Source organism: Coffea arabica, chromosome 1c (assembly GCF_036785885.1).
Source record: "Coffea arabica cultivar ET-39 chromosome 1c, Coffea Arabica ET-39 HiFi, whole genome shotgun sequence".
Taxonomy (NCBI): Eukaryota; Viridiplantae; Streptophyta; class Magnoliopsida; order Gentianales; family Rubiaceae; genus Coffea; species Coffea arabica.
The window spans coordinates 46,142,284-46,170,006 of NC_092310.1; the positions used below are offsets into that span (position 1 = coordinate 46,142,284).

Below are 27,723 nucleotides of genomic sequence, written 5' to 3' on the forward strand. Positions count from 1 at the left end.
GTTGGACCTAGTAGCCGCCATTCAATGGCTAGAAACGGCTGTTAATTGCAAATTGATACTCCTATTAGAGGTATTCAATAATTTGTAATTAATTGGAGGGAAAATCGCCAATTTAGTCCCTAAACTTTTTTTATGTCAATTTAGTCCCTATACATTATTTATAGCCAATTTAATCCCTAAACTTATATTTCGATTCCAATCAAGGAGCTTAGCGGCGGCGCCACCGCATAATTTCCATCGGCTTCCAGATCTAGGAACCCAGAAGGGATATTTTAGGGACTTCTATATTTCCCTTTGACTTTCATCTTATTTCTATATGGTTTTCACCTTCAATGACAGCTCCCTCTCCTCCATCACATCAGAGCGTCTACTCCGGGCTATGCAGAGTGTCTACTCCGCCCTCTGCTCCCTCAACCTCCAGGACAAGGTCTCCATCACCACTGCCCACTCCCTCGCCGTCCTCCAGACCTCCTACCTCCCCTTCGCCGGCAGGTTCCACCCGGACCTCACCCCCTGCTTGACTGCCATCCTCAACTTCCATCTCAAGACCGGCTCCCCTTTCCTCATCAATGCCTATCCCTACTTCGCCTACAAGGCCAACCCCAAGCAGGTCCCTCTAGAGTTCGTCCTTTTCCAGCCCAACTCCGGGATCGTCGATCCCGCCACCCCTACTATATTTATTCCGGTGTAAACAATTATAATAAACCCCAGTTTCCTCGAAACTTTGTAACAAAATTAAAGAATTTCCACCTTTGCCTCCTCATCATCGGGATGAATTATGCAGAGTTATCTCCTTCAAAAGCTTGTTAAAGTTCTGGGAAGAAGATCAATGGGGTGCGTGCCACAGCTGCTTTGGCATTGTATAATGTATAGTTCTAATATATAGTATATCCAAAGCCTTGCTCCTCATCATTACGCACCACATACAATTTGTCTGGTGCTCAGCGAAGAAGGGCCAGCTTAGATTACGGGCGCACCAACTACGAATGCTTTGCAAAGTTGAATTCCTTCAGGATTCCGTTGTTTGCTTTGTATCTCGACGATCCCGCCACCAATCTCCACTACGACAACATGCTTTTCGCCCAGATCGACGCCGTCCATTTCGCCGTCGAGTCCCTGGGGTTCAAGGACGACGCGGTGTGCGTCCAGATCTCCGAGACCGGCTGGCCCTCCAAGGGGGACGCCGACGAGGCCGGAGCCACTCCAGAGAATGCCAAGAAGTACAACGGCAACCTCATCAACAAGCTGGTGTGCGGGAAGAAGGGGACGCCCATGAGGCCCAACGCCGACTTGAACATCTATGTCTTCGCCCTTTTCAACGAGAACATGAAGTCCAGCCCAACCTCCGAGAGGAACTACGGCCTCTTCAAGCTGGATGACTCATCGGCCTACTACACTGGCTTCAACAGCACCGGTCTCCTTTCCACTTCCTCCAATACCTCCACTCCTCCTAGTAGTACTGGTAGTAGCAGCAGCAGCAGTAGTAGTGTTCCTCCTGGCTCCTCCTCCTCCTCCGGTAGCACCACTTCTTCCACAGCAGTAGTAGTATCATAAGATGAAAGTCAAAGAAAAATATGAAAAATATGGAAGTCCCTTAAATAGCCCTTCTGGGTTCCTAGATCTGGAAGCCGATGGAAATTATGCGGTGGCGCCACCACTAAACTCCTTGATTGGAATCGAAATATAAGTTTAGGGATTAAATTGGCTATAAATAATGTATAGGGACTAAATTGACATAAAAAAAAGTTTAGGAACTAAATTGGCGATTTTCCCTTAATTGGACATTTACACATACAAAAGTTATATTCCAGCTGGTCCTTACATGATAATTGTGCTATAATTACGTCGTGTTCTTTGATCCTTACACATTGAATTTCTGCTTTGTTCCCAAAATTTGAATCTTGAAATTTTCAAGATTGCCGACGTCAGTATGATTCTTATAGGAGAAGGGTATTAATTATTATCAATGTGTTGTGCAATCGATTTTGGAATAGTGTACAATTTTTTAAGCAATGTTATAATTCATCATTGTCGGCTTGTTGTGCTGCATCCGATTTTGGAAAAGTATACAATTTTTTTTAAGCACGTTATAAGGGATAATTTCAAAAACCGCGTTCCCAACAATTACAGAGAACTCCTTCAAGTTTCAAAAATTTTACTTATCTCCATTACTTTTGATGTTTATGTAACAATATAGATCTAATAGCCTATAATTTTTCACGAATACCCTAAAATATCTTTTTCCAGAGAACAAGACAAAACAAAACAAGATTTTAATCTTTAATTTCTTATAGTGCCATACTTACTAAAACAAACAAAGTCCAAACGACTGTAATTCGTCTCAAAATTCATTACTTGCTACTTCTTATCTAATGCAACTCACTACTACCACTACCGATACTAAACTAAGAAGAGTAAATCTTATATACACTAACAGTGTTTATATTATCACAACTGGATGGATACATAATATATGAGTAAATTTTGAATTTTAAATTTAAGTTCAGATTAGTTGTCATACATCCAATAGTAGTAGTATATACACTGTCAGTATATAAAAGATTAATCCAACTAAGAAATGCCTCCATGTCCCTAAGAACATAATTCATCATTGTTCTAGCACTCTTAGAAATAGAGACAAAATTTTACTTTTATAGTAAAACCACAATTAATAGGTAAATAAAAAGAGAGAACCAACGAGTAATTGCTAGACTTTTTTTGCTTGACAAACATAATAGTCACTTACGTATGTTCCAACTCTCAATTTTATTTTTTTCCCTATATCATTGCCACCTTTTTCATTTTTCTCTAGTTTGACAATAAAATCAACAGTCTACACCTTTTTAATTTGGTAACTTCAATTGGTTAACATTTGCAAAGAGTAAAACTATTAGAAAAAAAAATAAAGGATCTAAAATTTTTATAGTAAGAAAGAGACAAGAAGACAAAAAATACAGATAAATTTTGGAGATGGTAAAAAATTGATAGTGGTGTGGTTGGTAATAATGGAGCGCAATATTTGGTGAGAGGAAGAAGCGGTTGTAGGAGAAAAAGGTAGAAAAATATGAAAGGGAGAGGGAGCAAGGAAGAGATGAAAATTAAAAAATTGATGGAGATTGTTTTTTGAAATTAGAAAATGACAAGTAGAATAATAAGAAGTATTTTTTTTATTTTAAATGTCCTTTTATGAATCAACTAATAAGTGGAGGACATTTTAGTCATTTGATTAGACCAAGGGAGGCCTATGAAATTATTGAAACTTTAGGGGAGCCGAGGGAAATTGTCGAAAACCTCAAGGTAGGTTACTGAAATTATCCCATGTTGTAATTCATCACAAATAACTAACACAATTTTATTTTTCAAAAAGAAAATACAATTTTACAATAAGAATGTGATATTTAGTATTTTCACAAGGGCTCTACATGTCTACTTTAAAATCACATGATGTAATCTAAATCTTATTTTCAAAATTTCTGCGCTGATGGGAACACTATGTATACCTCATTTCAATGAAGAATAGATAAATCAGAAAATATGAAGGGGAAGTATATGCACCACGGGGTGTACCATGCATTGCACTAATATCAATTATTCAATACCAACTAATAGTTACAAAGAATGAGAGACCATATTTACTTGATCGTGGATAATTAATACTAGTGCATTGTCTTAGTTGTCAATTATACGCTTCATAGTTTCCCCCTCATTGGACTAACCACCTGTTATGATGCTATCCTACAAATTATGATGGTATTCCATAATTTCTCATATTTTTGTAAATGTATGGCGAAAAAGTGGTGTTAGATTCACAAATTGTTAAAGTAAAAGAATGAAAACTTAATAATGAGTAAGATGCATGCATGTTAAGAATTTGAGGATTTTTCAGTGGGATTCAATTGTTTATTTACATTGCATGACGTTCGAAACAGTTGAAGAGAGAGTCCAAAAGCAGCCACAGGCAGCTAGTCAAGGAGGCCAACATAAAGATATGGTTGAAAGCTCCCTAAATTGATCTGAAATCTAAGGGATAAACATGAGATAAAGTGTTAATACGAACAGCAGCAAAGATACAGTACTGGTTTACAGATTTTTATGGAGATAAGATAAGACTCTACATTCTTGAAATATTCACAAGATTACCTTTTTCTTCATCTCCTAATTATGCATAATTTGTAAGTATGAAACCATAAATGGTAACTGGAATTCTTCGTGTTACAGCTATTCATTTACAAGAAAATGACATATAGTAATTCTTACCATTTTTCATATCGTGAAAAGAAGCAAGAATCAAGAAGTTTGTTTGGCATATTTGGCATGTGATAGGCTGATAACCATGCCTCAAGTTGTTGTTTTTGAGTGATATGGAAGTTAATGGAGCAGAATTCATTTTCTGTTTTTCGCAAGTTTTTGTTTTGAGAACTATGCAATGAACCAAATCCTACAACAAACATTGAGAACCATGCAAAACCAGAATAAGTAAAAAAGTTAGAAAATCACTAGTTGTTGTCAAGCAATCCTCCCTGAGAAAAGTGGTTCCAATTACATCAACTTATAAGCCTGCAGGTTTCCAACAAGCGAGAGCATAGATGACTCTACCCTTCCAGCCGTGCAGCATCCAATCACTATCTTCATCCACCAGAAAATGTCTGTTGTAAGATGATTTCACTTTAGCCCTGACTTCTCTAATGATTTCTTTGTTCAAGGGAAGCTGCCTGAATCCAGCTCTCTGATTCCGAACCTGCCACTGCTTGTATGTTTCTGGCCTTTCAACTCTTTCAGTACCTTCACAAGCTATAACATTCATCACATCCCTTCCAATGACCTCTCTCTCGAACATTGACCTGTTTAGATCTTCGCGCGGTAGCGTGGCCTCAAACATATCAAACAGAGAAGAGAAGTGGTATAGAGCCTCTTTGAACCGTGTGAGGAAGAATGGTGCACTGTACATCCCATTAAGAACTCCATGGACAAAAATATCAGGGTTGATTTTTCTGATCAAGTTCATTACAGCGTCCCTCGGGCTGCTCGGTACTACGGTCTCATCAGGCACATTTCTTAGCCTGTACAAACAATTAACGACTAGTATTTCATCCTTGTCAACTACAAGATCCTCTGTAGTAATAGTATCCCATCTTTTTGCGATCGCATTGAACTCAAAAGGGACGCTAAATCTCTTGGCATAATTTTCTAGGCGACGTCCTGTCTCCTCTATTCTCTCTGCTGGCCGAAAACCTGGTTGTGGAAGATCAATCCCGGTGATTCTGAGCTTCGGTGGCCCTCCAGGCCTAAGGGAGATTCCCTGAATGAAACATGGCCATTGGAAACCATATAGTATACCAAAATCAATGATGTGAATCCTTGTTACTTTGCTTGTTAGTCTGCCAATAGACTTGTTAGCAAAAGCGTTAGACATTCTTTGGAATGGGCAAATTTCCATATAAGCCTGATAAGCTCTAAGAACATCTGCAGCTGGTGTTCTCTTAGCAGTCAATGCTGAATAGAGTGCTGCTCCCGTCCCTGCAATACGTGCCTCGAGAGCATTGGCAAAACAATGAGCCAATCTCTCAGTAGGATCGCCATAAGGAGAAGAGTGCTGCCTAATTTGCTTCAGCAATTCATTTGCAATCCAATTATCATAGCCTGCAGCCGCCTGTGCACATCTGGTTAGAAGGTCCCTTAGATCAACTACTTCCCTTATGCTGTCTTGCTTCTGACTTGCACGCGGCCTTCCCCTTTTGGCTGTTGTTGGTGGAACGTATTGCTGTTTCTTTCTTCCCTCAATCTCTGGACATTCTGTTCCACCTCTTGCTGGAGATTCACCATAAAAGTTGGGGTTTCTGGCAGGACAGAGTAGTGCATCATCATAATCCTCTATATTATCAATTTCATCCGTGTGACTTGCTAATTGCTTGCTAGGACGCTCATCTTTGTCCTGATCACCACCTTCAGGATCACGTCTAGTGTTCTTCTTCTTGGACCGATCATTTGATGATTTCTCCCCAGCAGCAACTACAGTGCCATTCCTTTCAGTAGAGGGTTGTAGAGTCTGGGAAGGACTAAGGCAAGGGTCCACTAGGTAATGAACACTAAGATCTGAACTTTCAGCAGGGGTGGTTAGCTGAAAATTCGACTGAAAGGTGTGATGAGAAACAACAGGATCATTCACTTCATTAGGCCAGATTTCAGCAGAATTGTCTAGTGCGCTTGGAGAGCTGCCGAGGGAAGAAGGGTGGTTCTCATTTAGAACTTCATAGAAGGATTTCTCAGCAGATTGGAAAGCCAAGCAGTCCTGTAACATACAATGCTTATCCACCAAGTCCTCCTCGTCCATAAGCATCTGTTGCAGATACTTGAAGACCCCATCAAAGTAATCGCGTTCAACTGTACAATCCTCCAGTTCACATTGAGTTGCACTGATATCATCAGGGAGTGATGAGAAAGTTGAAGGGCCTGAGACATTGTTGAGCAGGTGATCAAATTGGCAATCATTCACAAGATTTCCTTCAGACAGTGAGTCCTGTGAATCAAAGTCAGGCTGTAGGAATTCATTCCCAAAATTGGAGTAACCATCAGCTCGAAAAAGGGTATCCATCAAGACACAATTAACACAAAAATTGAGTCAGAATTTTAAAACACAGAGATTTGAACTTTGAAAACTATTCTTGTAAGTGAAACCTGTACTACTATTACTTTGTAAACACAAAAACTTCAAGAGAGAGTCCTGGCGCCGAATTTCTCAAGTTCACTTCTGATGGTTGAGAACAAACGGGATGGATTGTTAACTTTGGAAGGATACTAAACAAAGGGAGAAATACCAAACTGCCATGGGAGGCAATGATCAAAAGTATGAAGCTGCTGTAATATATTAGAGCATAAAGTCCTCTCTATATCCTCTTTAAAGATACCATTCTTTGTATTTAGACCTCCTTGAATTCCTCTAACTCTCTACCTTTTTGCTGGATTGTGCACCAACAGATGCACATTTCTTGTACGTGGATAGTGCACCGAAATATTTTACACATTTCTTGTACATGGATAGTGCACCGAAAGATACTCCCTGAGAAATGGACTAAACAGTTGATAGATTACTTTAATCAATATCATTAGCAACCTCAATAATGCAAAAGCTTCTTTTTACAAGGATATTATTGTTTAAATGATTCTCCAATAATATGCAAATCTTCCACCTAAAGCGGTTAAAACAGGCCTTAATATTAAAGTAAATTTTAACTTACCCCACTTATTAGTTACTAGTGACATAAGATTTTTTTGGGACGTGTGCTTATCGGTCTGATATAGAACCAGGAAAGAAGATTAGCCTCTTTCTGAGTTTGAAATCTTTCTGGTACTACTTATTTAAGCCTATTTTCTTTGAAACATAGGTGACTTGTATAAGATATTGATTGAACATAGAAACTGATCATTTTCGTAGCATGACCTCATAAATTAAGGACAAATGTCATGTGCAAGATTCTCTCCAAATGCGACAGAATGGACAGGAATAGATTTTCCCAAAAATTTGTCTTCATCAAATCCCACAGATTCAACCCAAACCATTTGATTATCGAATACTGCATGACTTGTATGAATGTCAGCATGATACATTATCAAGTAACTTGACAATGACTCAATGTTAGTCATTGACAACGATACGCCACCAGCCATGCTTTGAAACAGTAGCAGCAGCCACCTCTTATATGAATTGGTGTAACTAATATGTTTGTATACCACGACAGCTAAACGAAGTGTCATCCTTAATTACATTGATTAAGCAGACCAAAAGTTTTCTAATTCTTACAATTTCTTCAACTATTGCAAAGTAACTCAAATATGAGTGTCGCTTAAGAAAGGGTTGCGGGGCTATCCAAGGCCTAAGATAGTAGTGGTCTGATCTGAGTGGAATCAGCATTAGTGAAGGATTGTATTGTTGTCAAGATGGTTGATGCTTAAACTATCCAGTTGAAAGTTAAAACACATGTAACCATGCTGAATGACATCTCTGAAATCTTACACTCGTACAATTATAGAACTGTTTATCATCAGCAATAACCGCTAGTACATGTTTTGCTCCAAGGAAGCAAGTAGTAGAAGCTAGAAAGCTGTTGGAAAAAGCAGTTAGTAGGAACTCTTCCTATTTCGCAGCCAGTACAATTATAATAGAAAGTTTATAGATAGAAGATGGTTAAACCAACAGCTATGATCGCACAAATGGTCCATTTAAAGTAAGAAATTTTGGGAATACATGATAGACATCTTTTTGGCAATACATGATAGACTTCTTGTCATGCGCAAGAAAATTTATCATGTATTGGGAAAAGCAGTTAGTAAGAATTCTTTTCCATTTCGCGACCATTGCAGTTCTGGTAGAAACTTTGCGGATACAAGATGGTAAACAACATCTGTGGTCCCACGGATGGACCATAAAGAAGTAAGAAGTTTCTGCAAGACATGACAGACTTTTTGACTAGTGCAACATTATTCACCATGTAATTCCAGACTTCAAAGACACCAAGGATTTTAGAAGAAGAGACACTTGCACTATTTCCCAAATCCTTGACTAGTTGAAAACAAGTTACTTTTTGTTCAGGTGGCAAAACTGTACTGGACTTCATTCCTCTGCAGAAACAAGAATAGCTTTTTTTTTTCTTTTTCCTTTTTTTTTGTGTCAGTCTTGAATAGGCTTCCAACAAGAGAGTGCATAAAAAACTCGTCCTTTCCAACCTTGTAGTATCCAGTGTCCATCTTCATCAACCAGAAAATCTTTGTGGTACTGCAATTTCACCTTGGCCCTAACTTCTCTTACAATATCCTGGTTCAGTGGGAGCTGACTAAACCCAGCCCTCTGATTCCTAACGTGCCATTGCTTGTATGTTTCGGGCCTTTCAATCCTTTGAGAACCTTCACATGCTATAACATTCATAGAGTCCCTTCCAAGGACTTCTTTCTCGAACAGCATTCTATCCTGATCACTTTGCGGTACGGTCTTCTCAAGCATATCAAACAGAGAAGAGAAATGATGTAGTGCCTCTCGAAAGCGTGTAACGAAAAATGGGACATTGTATGTTCCATTAGTGACTCCATGGACAAAAAAATCAGGATTTATTTTCTTGATCAAGTTCAGAACATCGTCCCTGGCTGTGCTGCCTTCTGCTGTCTCATCTGGAATATGTCTTAGCCTGTACAAACAATTAACTACAATTGTTTCACCTTTGCCAATCTTCAGATCCTCCAGTTGGATGGTTTCCCACCTTTTCGCTATGGCATGATATTCAAAAGGGACATTGAATTTCTTGCAGTAATATGCAAGCCTACGCCCAGTCTCCTCAACTCTTTCTGTTGGTTGAAAACCTGGTTGGGGAAGGTCTATTCCTGTAATGTGAAGTTTTGGAGGTCCACCTGGTCTGAGTGAGAGACCCTGAATTAAGCAGGGCCACTGAAACCCATAGGCGATACCAAAATCAATTATGTGAAGACATCTTGCTCCTTTAGTTAGTCTCCCAATTGACTTGTCAGCAAAGATGTTTGACATTCTCTTGAAAGGGCACGCCAAAATGTATGCTTGATAAGCTTTGAGTATATCTCCAGCAGACACTTTCCTACTAGTGAAGGATGTATATAATGTTGTTCCCATACCAGAAATACGTGCCTCAAGGGCATTAGCAAAGTAATGTGCCAATCTTCCAGTAGCATCACCACAAGGAGATGAATGCTCCCTAATCCGGTTGAGCAATTCCTGGGCGGTCTTGTTATCATATTCTGCTACAGCTTGTGCAGACTGAGTTAGGAGGCTACTTAAATCAACTAGTTCCCTTATATTAATTTTCTTCTCACCAGCTCTCGGCCTCCCTCGTTTCGACTCTGGCTTTATCCCAACCTTCTGATAGTTCCACCCTTTACTTTCTGGTGTTGGATCATCAGAGTCACAAGTTGAAGAATCATCATAAAAACCAGGATTCCTCTTAGGGCAAAGTAGCGCCTTATCATACATCTCCTCAGCTGCTTCATTTTCAGGCATTCCTGCCTCATTATGACTTGCAAATAGCTTGCTGCTCCTCCCTTCTCCATGTTCACTATCTTCTCTGTCATGATTTCTCCTTCTCCTTGAACCATTATCAAAATCGTCCCTCTTTTTCTCTTCTTTGTTAGCCACCACATTGAAATCCGCTCCTTTACATTCAAGACAAAGATGGGAGACAGTTAACGTTTGAAAAAATGTGATTCATTGTACCCTGCTCTCCACTTGAATTTCGTATACAAACCGGATTTTACTAGTGCCAGATGAATCTAAATCCTGACTTATACTAGTTCAAATGTCACCTAAACAACTAACATCCTTATTAGAAAGTGATTTGATGGTAAAAAAATAACATGCTGACAACTTCACAGGAATAAAGCTCAAATTTACTTCGATCAGGAATCAAAGAGGCTCAAATCTTGGTCCAAAAACCAGAAACCCTCATAGTGCTGGCATCTAAGTCCTAAGTGGACTGTTTAAGCCTGAACTTTCTAAACTGCCACAATTTTCTTGAAGAAGAAATTTAAAGATTTATAGGAAGAAATTCAAAGTGCTTAACTGTGTAGGAGAGTAAGTGTACTCGAGCTCAATTCAGTTTCATTACACTCGTACCTGTAAGGGCATCATGGAAGGATTTCTCAGCAGCTTGTAAAGCCAAAAGATCTTGATACATGCAAGGCCTCTGCTCCAAATCTTCCTCCATCAGCATTTGATTCAGGTACTTGAATACCCCATCAAAGTGGTCAACTGGCAATGAACTGTCCCCTTCAGGCTGAGCTGCTGCATTAACAGGAAAACTTGATCCAACTGAAGGGCTGTGACCAGCAACATCAAAATTGCATGTACTACCAATTCCACATTCAAAAGCAAGATTTTTCTCCAAAGAGGCTGAAATTGACTGACAATTATACTTAAATTCCATCAGACAGTTCCTTTGCATGACCTCAAAAAGTCCTACAAGATTGGATATGTGAAATTGAAACAGCCCAATAAATTTGTTGTTGGCAGCTTCAAGAAAGTCTAGAATTCTTAAATGGGTTCACATTCAAAACCCCCAAGAACTAACCTCAGACATGTTAAAAGTCTCAAATCATGAAAAATTGCTGGTGACAATTACTAATATACGTAACCTTAAAGTCCCGGAAGATTGGAACTTTCTTTACATGTGAAATAGAAACAGGCCAGCAAATATGTTGTTGGCAGCTTCAAGAAAGTCTAGAATTCTTGAAGAATTAATCTCAGACATCTTATAATCTGAAATCATGAAACATCTGCTGGTTGGCTGATTGACAATCACAAATCCTTGCTAGATGCATTAAAAAGGTTTAAAAACAGAAGATGCACGAGTGGACAGGAGTGATAAAGATAGTATAGCACCAAAGTCATTGATGGTGTGACAAACACTCCGCGGGGACTGGAAAAAGTAGGCAAGCCAAAGAAGTTGGAGACACTGAAACCAACAGGACCGAAAAAAACAGAGCACAGTTCTTTATCTAGTACCGGAATGATACGACTTTTTGCGAAGCCAATAGGCTGACCGCCGGCGAATAGCCAAAAAACAATAGGCGGCCAGATTTTCCACTTTTTTAGGGGCCCGGAGGACCAACTTTGCTTGAAAAGACAGATATTATGGTGTATTTGGATAGGAATTAATTGATAAAAAATTATTTGTTAGAATCATAAACATATTTTTTTATATAAATTAGAAATTTTGAATTTATATTTTTTATTTTTTATTTATTTTTTATTTTTTCAATTATTTTTATCTCATATATGTCAAAGCATAAAAAATATTATAATATTTTAAATAATCTCCAACCAAACACACGAGGATTCGTGCATGCATGATTGCTATGATTGCTGAGAAAAAGTATTATTCAAATTCAGTGGTTGATGGATGTTGTCAAACTTCAGTGATATCACTTTTGCAAATACTTGATAATAAAAATTAGTTTTAGACGTTTGTGCTAAGAGGCTTCTTTTATTTATGTATATCCTTTTTTTAGTTTTTGTATGACTTAAAGAAAAGGGAGTTTTTTTTACAGCACCTGGAGAGATGATTTTTGGGATTTTTTTTTTTTTTTTTTGAACTTAGGATAAGCTAGGATGCATGTACTCTACAAAATAAGATAGAGAACTCAAAAAGCTTTTCACCCAAAATAACCTCTAGTTTAAATTTTAGAGCCAAATTTTGCCTCAGAAGAAGAAATATTAGAGGCAACTTAGTTGAAGAAAGTATACCGAGCCCTAATACATTCAAAAAGCTGGTTTTGTTAGCACATTCTTATATATATTTTTTTCATTTCTATATGTTGAGAAATGATTTCTGAATTTCTAAAGTCACAACTGAAGGTTTATTTTGGTTCTAAAATGCCGAGAACAACTTAGTCAAATATTAGATGCTATCTCATTCAATTTTCTTTTGGGCCAACTTTATTTTAGGCAAATTACACATACCCGTCTGAGGATTCAAAAATTGTGAGCTTACCCTTTTTAATGTTTCAAAATATTCACATAGCTCCTTTATAATTTTCGATAAAGTGAAAACTTGATGGAAAGTAATCTTCTTTTTTTTTTTTTACGGAACGATAGGAAATATATTGATTTCAAAAACAAACTATACAAACTTGAGCAAAGGCCCATCACGAGCTTTACAATTGTGTCGTTTGACACAAAGGAATTAAATATTCCTCATCTTGCACTAATGCAGTAGCATACTTGCTAATTCTTCTCCCTAATCTATTACACTGGTTTTCAACCAAGCTGAATGAGCAGTTCATAAAGAAAGCTTTGAGCATGTGAATATGTCTTCCAATTGAGCAAAAAGTCTGATGTCTTGTGTCTTGTGAGTAATCTCAGTAATATCATTAGTTAAAGTCTGATGTCTTGTGTCCTGTCAGTAATCTCAGTAATGTCTGATGGAAAGTAATCTCAGTAATGCCGTTAGTTAAAGTACTAATATTGTCTTTACTTAAGCAATAAATCAAACAACAGTCTAACTACCTTGCATAAAATCATAGGAAAATTGTGTAAATCGCCGCAAAAATTACACAGGGATAATAAAGTGGATACTTATGTAAAGTATAGGGGAATTAAGTGGACGTTATGATTCTATCACATGTAGTTTTGGAGCATGTTTGGTTCAATTGTGGTAACTGTTGGTGCTTTCCATTTATTTTTCATTTTACATAAAATCATAGAGAGGTTATGTGGATATTTTGAAACCTTAGAAAAATTATGTGATAATCTGAAAAATTGCAGGGAGGTTATAAAAAAGAAATGAAGTGTAAGCAAGACCCAATGAGCAAGAGTGGAAAGTTAAAGAAAAATAATAACACACAAAGCTAATGGAGAAACTAAATTTCCATGCATATGAAGCAATCATAAAATATTATACCTTCTTGAAAATAGCATGAATGAATTATTTGTTGGTCTGGTTTGATATCTTGCTTTCGTAGTAAGTGCACAATGAGTTGAACAAAATAGTTATTGAAAGATGACTAAACATAAAATATACCACAACAATTTTGACTTCTAAGAGTGTATGGTACCTGACGATTTCATTAATGGCATCATCATCTTTTGTATCTTCTGGATCCGATTTAGAAAACAGGTCTAGAGAATTGTGTAAAATAAACTGTGCTCGAGGTTCGCGAATGAGTGAAATAGTGTGTTTGGACCGGAGATTATTTGCTCAAATTTATTTATTTACATCACCGTTACAATTTTTAATACATTTTTTTATCTTTTCAATTATATTTTTATCTCACATACATCATATCACAAAAAGTTACAGTAATTATTCCAAATAATATTTTAAATAATCTCCTGTCTAAAAGGTCCCTGTTAATTAATAGCCTAAATTTCAGATAGAAAGAAAAGTTATCTTATATAGAGTTTGACATTTTATTTGGCCCAATCATGCCATTCCAACATCAGCAAAGATTCACAATGTTTTGTATACGATGAGACTTCACAATGGATATAAGCTCACTTCCTCAAAGGCCAAGAATCTTCTTTCTAAGGCAACATGAATTTCTACCGTATTGCATCGACTTCTTGACTGTGAATTCCTCAAAGGAGAGAAGATTTGAAGTCATAGGTTGGTCCGATGGTCAGGAAAGAGAGCTTTTAGAGTTTTATCGTCCTTGATTTTAGAGTTCAACTTGTACACCTAGTAATTAGGGGTAAAAATGATATGAAAAGGGGTGGAAAGGTTGAAAATTTTAACCCAAAAAAAGAAGTACTTTGATGTGTTTTAGGCTTCGGGCAAACAGGAAACAAAGAGTTACCACAAAAAGAACAGTCAATTGGAAAGAAGAGTGCAAATATAGTAATATACCATTACTCTGATTAACAATTCTCACGTCAGAGAAGAAAATATACAATTTGAAGAGAATATAATGAATCAAATCATGTCGGCTTGCCCCTCTGACCGGAAAGCCTGTGAATTCCAAATAGTCAACAATGAAGGCTCTAAATTTCCTTTTTGTTACTATGTGCTTAAATTTGTAGTCACAAGCTACAGTTTGCTGATAGCTTGACCGAGAAAGCCACCACCGCCCTTTTGGATTGGAGGCTTTAGATAGTAATAAGGACGTGGAATATGTGAAATAAAAAGAAAAAATTGTTTAAAATATTTTTTATATTTTGTCAAATAAATTTTTTTTATCTCTCACTTTTAGAATGTTAATTTATGTTTCTTACAAATTTAAATTAACTTACACTGAAGTCTCTACCTAAGTTTTCGATCATTTTTTCACCCTAAAATCACCACCGTCCCACATGCAATTATTTTTTTATATATAAAAAGGTCAGATCCTACTTTTTAATGGAAAGAATGAATATAGATTAGGTCAAATTGCACTTTTTAGGAGAAAAACTACACATGATTCAGGCCAAATTCTACTCTTTTAGAGACAAAAGCGAATATAGATTACGTCATTTGTTTAACTATAAATAAAATATACTTTTTTTGTTCCTAAAGAAATGATCATATGTGAGTCACACAATTGATTCAAAGTAAAAAATGGTCAAAAATTAGGTTAGGATTAAATTTGGTTGACTTGATTTTGTAAGGGATGTAAATCTATTATTTTAAAAGTAAAGGATGAAAAAATCATTTAACAAAATGTGAGGAACGTCTTGAACATTTCTTTCAAATAAAATAACAATTAGAAGGTACGTCGAGGAAAATTTTAAAAAAAAAATTCTGATCAACTTGCAATTCAAACGAGATCCATGTGTTTCAACATTCTGTGGCACATTCAAGGAAAGCAGTCTGTCGGTGGCAGCTCATGACTCAAATGAAAACGATTACATATCTCTATCTGGAATTCAAGAAAGGACGCTTATGGCCGATTTAGACGAGTTTGCTGCAATCCATCGACAGATTCATCAACAAAATTTTGCTCATCTGTTTAAAGATTAGCATTTTTTGTTTGAAGAAAGAAAGGAATCAGAAGGGCAACCATTAATGTTAGAAATGAATACTTCTCTACTTAGTAACGCGAATATTAACACCACAAACGCGAATTAATTACAATTAACTGAGAGACTTTTGGTAGTTGCAAGTATCTGATGATTGAATGCGTGAGTTTAACAGTTAACACACTTGACTAAGGACTAAGGGTACGTTTGATAAAATTGAAATCTGAAAACTGAAATTTGAAGTCTGAATCCAATAACTTATTGATTTGTTAAGTATTAAATCAAATATATTTGAGTGTATATCACTTATTTTTGGAAGCAAGTTTTACTTTACAAAAAATCAGTGTTATTTAATTAATTCAGATGTTTAATTTTTCAGTATTAAATATGTTTGAACATATTAAGATCTGAATCCATTAAATTAAGTGCTAAATTGAATTATCAAACGAGGCTTAAGTCACTCTAAGCAAATATTGAATTACAATATAGCATAAAAAAGATTAGAGTAAAAAACATAAGGTTCAAGTTATAATTAGAGTTGTAGTTTACATGGATTTATTTATTCATGTTTGAATGGTCCAGTAAAATAAGATGAATTTCATACCTAAGACTTTCAAATTGAGCATAAAGTAAAATGCAAAAGGCTTCATTATGACATTTTAGGTTTATCAGCTCAGAAGCAAATTAGTTTTATAGGAAAGTTGGCCTCGTGATAGTTGTGGCGGGGACCGAATAAATCGACGTGTTTATTTGATTAAAACTCGAGGTCAAACTCGCATTAATCGCATTCAAGTTGAATTCAACCCACACACACATGTTTATATATAATTGAAACGCCAAGCAGTCAATAACTTAGACAAAAAATATGTTGTATCGAAGTCTTGATAACTTAGAACTAAATAAAATGTCAACATCGTACTTTTGAATTGAATAGAGGAACAAAATTTATTTTATCGTGTGCACAAGTTGTAAAAAGGAAAAAATGATAATGAAAACCTTTTGCATTCTTCTTGAAGTTCTATGGTTGACAATAGGACTAATGTAACAAAGGGAGATTGCAATTTTAATCTCAATATTTGAACCAATTTGACCACTAACATTTTAGCCAAAATAAATAGAGTAAATCTTATATCTACCTATTATATAAGAAAGAAGTGAACTTTCGTGTTTTGCCTCCTTGCTCGTCACGTGGCTTCGTAATAGTTTGACAAGTAGTTTGCTAATATTTTTTGGACATTGCTATTCTTGCCATTGCATTTATTTTGGCCTTTTGTTCTTACAAAATCAAACAAATCTGGCTCTTATATTTATGGGTATTTATTGGTCGATAATCGAAAATTCGGTAAAACAATTTTTGGTAATTTGGGAATTGATTTTAAGACCCATATAAAATTACTGTCCAAACCTTAATTTGATAAATTGGATTGGAGAATCAGTAGTGAGTTAAAATATTTTAATTTTCTCTAAAAAAATTGTTATAACAAAATAATATCCCACATGTTTTTCAACAAAATTAATCGACTTACTCAAACAAACATGATATGCCAAAAAAGGGTTCATAATCCTAAGTTCTAAGTCATAATCTCAATTCTTAAACAATATTGAAATAAATAAGAATTTCAAATTTAATTGTTAAGCTAAACTCCAATGTATCAACTTCCATTAAAATTTTATAGTTAGTTAACCAAATCACTAATTACTAATTAATATTTAGTGATAGGATAAAGATTTACTCTTGTATTTAGTAATACACATAAGTGGGCATATATTCTATACTTTTGTCTTCTATTGATTTTATGCGAAAGAATGATTTCTACTTAATTGTTCTTGAAATTTTAAGTGGGCATGAGCTGTGCTAAGCACAGCCTTACGTCTGCTAGGACATTGACAGTGTATACATTATCACCGTTAGATTCATGACATGTGTGTAAAAATTGAATTTTAAATTCAAATTTTATATAATTGTCATTTATTCAATGCTGATAATGTATACACTGTCAGTGTAGGAAAGGTTAATTCAAATAAAATATAGTCTCTGAAACATTCAATTTTGGCAAAATTGGTCCTTAACTTTTTTGATAGCACAATTTTTCTTACCATATATTTAGTTGATGGGAAGAAAAAAAAATCAAAGAACTACCACAGTTAGGAGAATTACTATTTTCTGGAATAAGCTTTTTTTTTTTTTTTTAAAAAGTGACCAAGTATGACACGATGTAATGCCTCAAAAATTACAATATACAACGAAGAACCCCTTTTTTTTTTTTTTTTTTTTTTTTAGTTTTATGGAGCGCCATGAAATGCAACTCCACTAACTTCTTGGCCCAACAGCTCCCTAAAAGTCTGTGGACAATTCCTGAAACTAGTTATACCATGAGCTGAACTCCTCCCCATTTTCACCACATTGTCCACATTATCCAGCAAACTTGTGTATGATTTACAAAGTCGACGGTATCGGCCCAGTGAGACTTTGTTATTGCCCAAGTCCAAATGATTTAGATATTCCAAATTAACCAGTGACCTTGGAATGCTTCCAGTGAAGTTGCCGCTGCTGAGAGTGATATATTTCATGGATGGGTAATTCATCCAATAGTCAAGAAATTTCTCTTGATAGAGAATTCTCTCTAAGATCCAGATAATTAAGATTTTGTCTTTCATTCTTCACCTCACACAAAAAGTGAGAAATATCTCCTGAAGACAAATTGTTGGAAAGTTCTAAATATGTCAGAGGATGAGAAATTAATTATGGTAGTAATCTGTTTCACTACAGTGTAAGTATAAACCTCTAAAGTAAAATATTATATATACTGATAGTGTATACACTTATGAGTTGAATTTTAAATTCAAAATTTACATAATTGTTATTCATCAAACGTCAACGTACGCTGACAGTGTAGAAAAGATTAATCTAAATCTTTAACAATTTCAGAGATATTTGAACTCTTACCATGAATTGATTGTGAAAAAGGTCCATGTAGTTTATTGATGAGCTAAATAACCAAGGGGGAATAGTATATGAAATTCCTGTGGAGGACAAGTTCAAAACAGTAAGGTTTTTTTGAGACTAGAGCCATGTAGAAAATTGAGGACCCAGCTTCCAAGAACCCAAATCAAGTATCATAAATTGGGCACGGAGAATCCAACTTGCACTTACTTTTAAGATCAAGGAGTTTCAGATCCTATAAAGTTCCTTAGACTAGTCTAGTTATCTTAGTGATTCTCACTCATGATACTTTCCATCAAGTTATTAATTCAAACTTGTTTGGGTTGCTATTTTTGGAGTTTTTGTAGAAAAATTTATTGTAATGATTAGAATTGTTTGAGGTAAAAAATATGTTTGCAAAAAATGCAAAAAAATTTCGAAGAAAAATGCCTTTCCAAACAAAAACCTTTTCAAGTTTGGAAAGTTGTCCAAGACTTTCACGAAGAGTTAGCCTAAGGACTTTTAGCTTGGTACAGTTGCCAACAGTGCTTGGAATTGGACCATTCAATTGATTACTAGTTGTGTCAAGTGTAATCAAGTCCTTCAATGCGAATAGTTCACTTGGCAAAGAGGAGCTAAGATTGTTAAAGATAGATCAAGATACCGAAGGCTGGAAATGTTGGCAATTGAACCTGGGATATAACCTTGAAAGTCATTGTCGCTAAGAACAAGTGAAACAAGGGAAGTTAAAGTGGATAATAGGCTTGGGAGAAAGATAGAGAGGTCGTTATCGGATAGATCCAAAGATGTAAGGGAACTCCAATTCCAAATTCCATCCAAGCAGCTTTCGAATTGGTTGTTGCCAAGGTTGAAAGAAATGAGATTATTAAGACGAGTAATCTCATCTGGTAATGAGCCATTCAAACCGTTCTCAGAAAGATCCAAGTGATGGAGAGAAGTCAAGTTCCAATGACCTCTGATCCATGGAAATTCAAACGAATTCCCACGTAAATCAAGAGAAACAAGTGTAGTAAGACCAAAAATCCATCTAGGAATGAAGTGTCCAAAACCATTTCCAGAAACATTTAGGACGGTAAGAGAAGAAAAGTTGGCGTGAACGAGTTGAGAAATTTGAACAAGGTGACAATAGGACAACGATTACTTAACCAAAGAAGGGATCATATTAGGCACCTCTAGCCAATTAGATGCTGCACTAAGGTCCACATTAGTCATGTCTAGGTGCTTTAGATTATAAAGACCTGCCAACCATTGCAAGTTATCAGCTTGGAGATCAGACGTATAGCCTTCTATGCTGAAAGTGCATAAACTTGATAGGTTTCCAATCTGATAGGGAATCATTCCTTGAAATCCAGCTCCAGATAAATCTAGATACCTTAGACTTTTGAAAGACCCTAAAAAACTTGGAATTGGAATTCCGTTGAAATCATTTTGACTTAGATCAAGTTAATGCAAATAAGTCAAATTTCGTAAAGAATAATTGATTTTACCACTAAATGCTGATTTAGGATCACCCCCATCATTACCGTGCTCAAACTCAGAGAAAAACTCAGCATCAATGAGATCATCAACTATAGGGGCAGAATTTTGAAGGTGAAGTTGAACCACATGGCCACTTTTTTTTGCTACAAATAACTCCTTCCCATTGGCAGCAATCAACATTGTCGATCCAAGATGAGAGTCGATCGGAAGGATCTTTCAAGCCTTTCTTGAAGTCCACAAGGTAAAATTGTGGTGATGAGTAAGAACACAAAGAAAGGGCTTGATCCACCCATGATCGTGTAAAATGTTGGAAGAAATACACTGCACTTCAACAATGTTGCTATAGATATATAAAGCGGGCAGTGCCCATCAAATTTTTTACGCCTCAGAAAGACTCTGACTTGACTACCAACGTTAGGCTTGAAAAGCATAAACCACCTTCGCAGTGGAGAAATTTGACACGGTGTAATGTCTCAAGAATCACAATATGCAACAAGCATGGAGAAGTTTAAGAGTGTACTAGGGTGCTACACATTAACAGTCCATTCTCTGCAGCAACCAAACTGATAATCGACCCACGACAAGAATCAAGGATCTTTTAAGTTTAGCTTGAAATCTATATGAGCATTTTTTTTTCCTTTTTCCTTTTTCACTAGAAAGAAAAGTGCATCAAATATCTATGCTGGTCAGCATCAAATTACTCCACAAATCTCTTGTATAGGGCTGCTAGAGATTCAAACTGCTCGTAAGCAGGCTAGTCAACGGCTCGACTCGCCGAGATCGAGCAGCTTGTTCGTGAATTCAAGTTGAGCATGAGTCTTAGAGAAGGAGTCTCGAGTGTTTCATGAGTTTATTTGAGTAATTAGGCTTTTTTTAATTTCAAATAATATATATGTGAAATTACACTTATTGGTATGAAAATTGTGAAATTTACCACTAAAAAATTGAGTTCGATTTCAAGTAGCTCATAACTATTTTCGAGCTCATTCGAGTCGAACTCGAGCTCATATACTACTTGTTTGAGTCGAGTTCGAGCTTTAAAATCTTTATTAGATCGAGTTCGAGTTTGAAACTGTCAAGAGTTCGAATTTGAGCATGTATTACTCCAATTTGATTCGGCTTGAATGCACACCGACTCTTGTATGTTTTCTAAACACCTCATATGGAATGGAATAGACTTAAAACGAAGCCGAACACCAACATCAATGACTAGAAACTTTTTTTTTTTTTTTTTTCAGATGGATGGAGGGCCTTAGCCCGTTGCAGAGGAACAAATCAAGAAAATGAAACTTCACTTACATCTTGGCCCAAGAGCTTCCCGTGTATGAGAGCAATTCCTGAAACCACTTAAACCATCATCTAAACTCCTTCCCATTTTTCCCATATGATCTGTACACCTATGAAGCAAGCTTGTGCATGTTTTAAAAAGTCAAAGGCATCGGACTAGTGAGGCTGTTATTGCCCAAGTCCAAATGATACAGATCATCTAAATTTTCCAGTTACCTTGGAATGTTTCTTATGAAGTTATACCCAAAAACCCAAAAAAAAATTTTTGTTATTGCTGTCCAAACTCACGTATCTTATATTTGGATAATTCATCCAACAATCAGGAATTTCTGATAGAGAATTTCCCTAAGATCCAGATATTTAAGAACTTGTCTCTCATTCTTCACTTCGCAAAAAAAAAAAAAGGTAAGAGATAGCTCTTAAAAACAAATTGTTAGAAAGGTCTAAATATGACAGTGACTGAGAAATTAATCGTGGTGGTGAGCCATTGAATCTGTTTGATCAAAGTGTATACATAAGTCTTTTAACAATTTCAAATATATTTGAACTCTTATCAGGAATTTGATTGTGAGAAAGAGCCACGAATTCCTGTATAGAAGAAGTTTAACATCTAAAGTCGTTTTGTGACTAAAGCTATGCAGGAAATTCAGAACCCAACTTCCAGAAAGCCAATCCAAGTTCTTTAGATTGGGTGAATTGAGCATCCAACTTCCAGGAAGCCAATTCAAGTTCTATAGATTGGGCACGAGGCATCCAACTTGCACTTACTTTTAAGGTCAAGGAGTTTCCAGGCGCATCAAAATACCTTAACCTGTCAGATTATCAAGTAGGCTCTCACTCACAATGTCTTCCATTAAATTATCAAAAATATAAAGGACTTCAAGTTTGGAACGCTGCCCAAGACTTTCATGAAAAGGTTCAGCAAGCATGTTTTCAAATATGAGTTTTTCTAACGGATGTCCTATGAACACTCGTTAACATATCTATGTTCTACACAACTTACCATGCATATACACGTACTAACAATTACTACTTCTCCTGTATTTATATCTTTTTCTAATTAATCTCATTACATTTATACACTTTCCTTAATTAATCTTATATTTCTAAAAATCTAACACCTGAAATACATTTTAACGATAGAGCACCCGTTAGACAGATCATTCCGATATATCCAATAACACCGAGGATGGTAATTTTCCTAAATTTGATGGAACTGAACTAGATTGAGCTTTGCCTATGAGTCCTAACTCCTAATCCGTTTATTTTAACCATTTAAACACTAAGGTTGAAGAAGTGCTATCTACATCACCACTCGAGTTCTTTTCTTTTCTTTTCTTTCGTCATTCACATCAAAAATAGATTGGACAGAAACTAAACAGAGGAGAGCATACAAAACCCCATCATCACAAGTCGTCCCAGTACTTAGTAGATAATACTGTGTCAGCTTGTGAAGGTCAACCAGATTCCCTAAGATTGTAACAATTCACCCTCCCAAAAGAGAAAAAAAAATTGTAACATTTCTGGAGTTGGCTGCCCACTTTGGCTTCTCTACTAAACAAAAAAAGGGTAAATAGAAAGCCAACAATGTTTTTTTCCTTTCGTTATTAACATCTTTCTGGTATCTGGAAAATGACAACAGCCATCATGAGAGGGACCCCAAGAATAATTGCTCACAATGAGTAGACACAACTCACGGGTGGTTTAAAATATTGTGAGAGTACCTATGACTAGTCACAACTTGAAAAAAAAAAAAAAAAAAGCGATTAGTTTAATTTATGTCAAAAGTGATTTCCTGTAAATTATTTTTGGAAATTAAAAGCTTGTCAAATAAAAAATGTTCTATTGTAAATTTTGTTACATCAGATTTAGTAGGTGTATTAAGTTGACTATTAGATGCTACTATGCTGAGTAGTTAAGTTTAAACTTGAAAGAAACATAAAGAAAAGCTGGTGTCTTGTTGAGTTAGTTTGGCATTCATATTTCCACAGTATATTAACTTGCAAGTTTGGCCCACTAATCAATTGCCTTGAACTTCTAGTTCTAGATTCGGAGTACCAATTGAGTCAAAAGGGGGTTCTAATTAATTCTTTGAGTACCCTTTGCTTTTTGGATTACAAAATTGTTCCTCCATTTTTTTTCCTGTACGGAATTTTGTGTTCATCCCAAGTAAATATTGAAAACAAATAAATGAAATTTTAGAGCATGTTTGGATTGCATGACTTAATGAAATTTTGGAGAAAAATTACTGTAGCACTTTTCATAGGTAAAAAGGTGATGTATGTGAGATAAAAAAAGGTGATTGAAAAATTTGAGAAGGAATATTCTCACGAAAACTTTTAAAACAAATTTCTGCCAAAAAATGCAATACAAATAAGGTCTTACTTTTTACATAGTAGTAAAGATTACTATTTGAATTATAGTTTTTTTTTTTTTTTTTGTACTTTCCACCTTTCTCCACATCCTTTCTATCCTTCAACTGGTAGGCTCAAGATTCAAATCCCAGCAGAGAGAACTATTTGAATTATAGCTTAACTACAAATAGCTTGATATTTTCCTTGTTTTTTTGTATGTCAATTTCAAATCAAGAATTGCCGTCAAACTAACAACAATCACAAAAAAGTATGTTCACTCTATTCTATTTGCATATGGGAAAAAAAATCTTCTGATTATATGTGATCTTCCTGTTGAAATTTCTTCCTGATTGTGGTCCTGTGTATGCAATACATTTTTATTGAAATTGAAGGTTGTTCGTCGAATTTATAGGCAATTCTAGTTTTTTTCAAATAAGCACTGGTCTAAAAATTTGATATCATTGCACTTTATTTATAGCTTAATTATTAGCACAGGATTAAGATAAGAATAGACGGAGATGATAGAGAGCTGTCTCCAAAACATTTATGATGAAAGTTATCTTTAAAGAAATTTGTAAAGTGATCTATAGACAGGTGGCCTAGATCCTTAATGGTGAATTTAAAATCATTAAATCCACAATAAGAGGGCTGCACAACTGTTGCGAAAAGGTTTACCAAATAGGCAATTGGGGGCATTTTTAAAATATTTTACTGTAACAATTTAGATGAAAAATTTTTACTGTAAATATTTTTAATGGTGTTTTTGACAATATATTTTGAAATATTTTTAAAATTAAAATATTAATGAAATATTTTAAAATTTTATAAAATCTTACAACCACTCATCACCATCTCGCCCTCCCTCCCTTCCTCTCTCTATCCACCCTTTCCTGCCACCCCATCTCCCCCTTTCTGAACGCGGGTCGCAACCAAAATTGGTTGCTGCCGGTGACTAGAGAGCGCGAGAGGGGTGGCGGTGGGAGAGACGTGAGGAGGAAGGAGGAGGGGAGGAAGAGGAAGAAGGGGAAGGAAGAAAGAGAGGAGAAAGGGGAGGGGAAGAGGGAGGAGGGAGGAGGAGAAAGAAGGAGGGAGGAGAGAGGGGGAAGGGTGGCGGGTGGTGGTGTGTTTTTGGTAGTCGGTGGTAGTATATTTTTTTTTTATTTTTATATTTGGAGTTGTTTTTGATATATTGTGTGGATGTGGTGTTTGGAAGTTATTTTTATTTGTGTATTACTAGAACACTGTATATGAAAAATTTGTTTTTCAAAAATTGAAAAATCCAAACGAAGCCCTAGTCTTGTAGATAATATGGCTCAAATTTTGCCAGATCTTCAGTTTTTGAATTGGTGAAATGGTACGAGAATTCCCAATTGTGTCAAACTTTCCATTTTTGCCTCTTAGAAAGAAAATAACTTAAATCAATAAAAAAGTATTGGGATTTTTAGAATAATTCAATAACCAAAATCTTCTTATTTTAAAAACTAAAAGAATGGATTTAATTCCAATTTTCTTGATCAGTAGGCTGCTTCTATTACATACACATCCCCTCTTATTGGATCATTGGCTCTACCCAAGTGTTCGCCTACCAAATATTGGGAGGGTTTAGAAGAAAATAGGGTTAAAAATGAACCAACTATTTGATACTCGAATCGAATTCAATTTGGTAAGAGTTTGTTCGAATTTGGTTCACCAAATAGTTAAGTTAAATTTAAATTACGTTTTATATTTAATAATATTTAAACTCGATAAAAATCTCATTCAACTTGATCCAACAAATAAATAAGTCAAGGTTAAGTAAAATTTCAAACTCGTTAATTAATCAAACAAGTTAAAATATTAAAGTATTCGGTTTGATTAGATTCATTTATATCCCTAGAAAAAAGTAGAGATTTATATCAATGTCAAAATTGAAGACATTTCAACTATTTAAGATCTTCTTCCATGTTGAAGCCGCATTTCTTATACGTTTAATTGTGTGCATATGCTTTTTTCATGCTTTAAAATTCCTAGATTCCATCATATGTCTGTATATATATTTTCTATGCTTTAATTCTTTGGGATGATCAAATGACACATTTATGGAATTATAGTACTATTATGTATGCTTGTCACTTGCATCTACGTTGTGTGATTTTGCTTTTGATACGGTAAAGAAAAGCCCAATCAGTCACACGGCCATTCTCCTCCACCTTTTGTTTTTCTTTTACATATTATACATTTTTTATATCATTTTTGTGTGATAAAACTTAAAAGGTTATATCTCACTTCATAAAAAAGGTTGCCCAAATTATGCCAAAAGTAGGGGTTTTTTTCTCAACAAACAGCTGAAAGATACAAAGCGTATTTTTGTCTTTGTCAAACTCATATTTTACTAGATTCAATTGGATCTGTCTAATACTTTGAAAACCCAAACTTAAATATAAAAAGCTCATAAATGCAAGGTACGTTAATGATTTTTAGTATGTCAATTCATATTATAGATTATGTGTCATTTAGATGTCTTAATAACCGTGCACATTGAATATCCGTTAGAAAAATTTAAATAAATTTTAGCATTGGATAAATAAATATATGGATGTAGATTAATAATACCAACTTGACCCTTTCAATCCAAAAAAAATAAAAACATTATTTCACTTTTAACATGATAGACGGTTAATTTAGGCATGAATTGGGAGTTCTTTAGAGAGAAAAGATAAGGAGATGGAAAAATCCTGTCAAGAAAGAAAAAGATATATAATTTTTTTATGTCTTAGGACCTTAAGAAAAAAGAAATTGATTTAGATTTATGAATGAGTTTTGTTGTTTGTTGTGTAGAGTTGGTACTATAGAAAAATCTTTTTAACTGGGATTAGTTTTCTCCCCATTTTTTCCCCTTTTGGATGGAAAAACTTTTTAGTAAAAGTTCCCAATCCTTTTCTTGCTCTATATATATATTTTTTCCATTTCTTTTCTTTCCCTACCATTTTTGACTTCCAAAAAAGGCTAGTCTACGGCTTTAGAATCGTGGCACCTTCATCAAAACTGCTCTACCATTTTCCTCCTTTCCGTCTGAATTAAAACCAGAAGAAAGAATTCCTTAATCAAAACTGCTCTACGTTATTGTCAGACCACCATCTACTTTTTTTTTTTTTTTTTTTTCAGCAACGATACATTTGTATAACCTATTTTATCCTAATTTAGGGGAGAGGAGGAGCCTAATGAGGCTGTGATTAGGGACTAGTGGGTATACAGTCAAACCACTGTCTACTTAATAGGATAATTAACACTACAACCATAAATTAATTACCGTGACCACCGTTGGACAATGACTTCCTTTCCATAATTGCAAGTAAGTGATTATTGGATGCCTAATCTTAGTATATTATTTAAACCATTTTAAATAAAGGTTTAGTTAATAATCACGCGTTAAGAGGAATTCAACTGTTAATTTTTTTAGGAAAAAATGTTATTAATTTGAAAAAATATCTAAATGTGGCGGTGCAATAATTAATGTATGTTCATATGGTAAGTTTGGTATAAATTAGATGTACTAATAACAAGCCGCTGAGTTACTAAAATCCTTATACAAATATTAGATAGATTTTTTTTTTCTAATGACTGCCCACTATCATTTAGCATACCTAAATTATTATGTAAATGCACAAATTTGTTTCTTTTATCAAACTGCATTTAGGAATTTTCCTAAATTAATTTTACCTTTATAAAAAATTCATCTTTCAAACCTTTTTTAACGAGTGCCAACTAGGCATCCCGTAAGCTTCTACCCTTTTCATGGAGTAAAACTATTAGTTTAAGAATTTACCATATTAGAGGTGGAGTTTATAAATATACTTGTGTGTATATATATATATATATATATATATTTGTGTTTGAAATCTATGCCTAGAAAGTTATAAAAAAGTGAAAATTGTTGTCTACAACCTTCAAATTAAGCATAAATTAGAAAAAAATGTATTTTTTTAAAAACTATTGTATCACTGTTAATTAGTCCAAGAAAAATTGAAAAACTTTTATTGCTGTATTCTTCAATTTATAGGGTGAACAATAGGAGACTAATGTAAAGAATTACTATAAACAATAGTTATGGTTAATGATTCCCCTTAAAAAGGGGTGGGTTTGGTTTGGGCAGCTGCCTTTCCTTTGCTTCTCTTTAACTTTACAAAAAGTAAAAGAATTTACCAAAACCCATCTTTTTTCTTCTCTTCTCTCTT

At 35.1% G+C, this 27,723-nt stretch overlaps 3 protein-coding genes across 3 annotated transcripts; 1 reads left to right on the forward strand and 2 right to left on the reverse strand.

The window, feature by feature from the left end:
- Nucleotides 1–316: 316 nt before the first annotated feature.
- Nucleotides 317–1,554, forward strand: LOC113740627 (glucan endo-1,3-beta-glucosidase 11-like). Its single transcript, XM_072046638.1, has 2 exons — nt 317–654; nt 1,041–1,554. Exons 1-2 carry the CDS (start codon nt 317–319, stop codon nt 1,552–1,554), a joined length of 852 nt encoding a protein of 283 aa, XP_071902739.1.
- A 2,637-nt stretch (nt 1,555–4,191) lies between these two features.
- Nucleotides 4,192–7,001, reverse strand: LOC113724710 (scarecrow-like protein 30). The gene has a single exon (XM_027247588.2). It carries the CDS (start codon nt 6,590–6,592, stop codon nt 4,550–4,552), a length of 2,043 nt encoding a protein of 680 aa, XP_027103389.1. The 5' UTR covers nt 6,593–7,001; the 3' UTR covers nt 4,192–4,549.
- Nucleotides 7,002–8,197: 1,196 nt separating this feature from the next.
- On the reverse strand, nt 8,198–11,589 carry LOC113724721 (scarecrow-like protein 30). The gene is made up of 2 exons (XM_027247595.2): nt 10,628–11,589; nt 8,198–10,167 (listed from the first exon to the last, which is right to left on the reverse strand). The coding sequence occupies exons 1-2, from the start codon at nt 10,953–10,955 to the stop codon at nt 8,666–8,668; spliced, it is 1,830 nt and encodes a 609-aa protein (XP_027103396.1). The 5' UTR covers nt 10,956–11,589; the 3' UTR covers nt 8,198–8,665.
- Nucleotides 11,590–27,723: the final 16,134 nt, after the last annotated feature.

Coding starts and splice junctions, on each gene's coding strand:
- LOC113740627 (XM_072046638.1), top strand. CDS start 317: ATGGTTTTCACCTTCAATGACAGCTCCCTCTCCTCCATCACATCAGAG. Junction 655..1,040: donor CAGCCCAACTCCGGGATCGT/CGATCCCGCCAC, acceptor TTTGTATCTCGA/CGATCCCGCCACCAATCTCC.
- LOC113724710 (XM_027247588.2), bottom strand. CDS start 6,592: ATGGATACCCTTTTTCGAGCTGATGGTTACTCCAATTTTGGGAATGAA.
- LOC113724721 (XM_027247595.2), bottom strand. CDS start 10,955: ATGCAAAGGAACTGTCTGATGGAATTTAAGTATAATTGTCAGTCAATT. Junction 10,168..10,627: donor CTTCCATGATGCCCTTACAG/GTACGAGTGTAA, acceptor TTGAATGTAAAG/GAGCGGATTTCAATGTGGTG.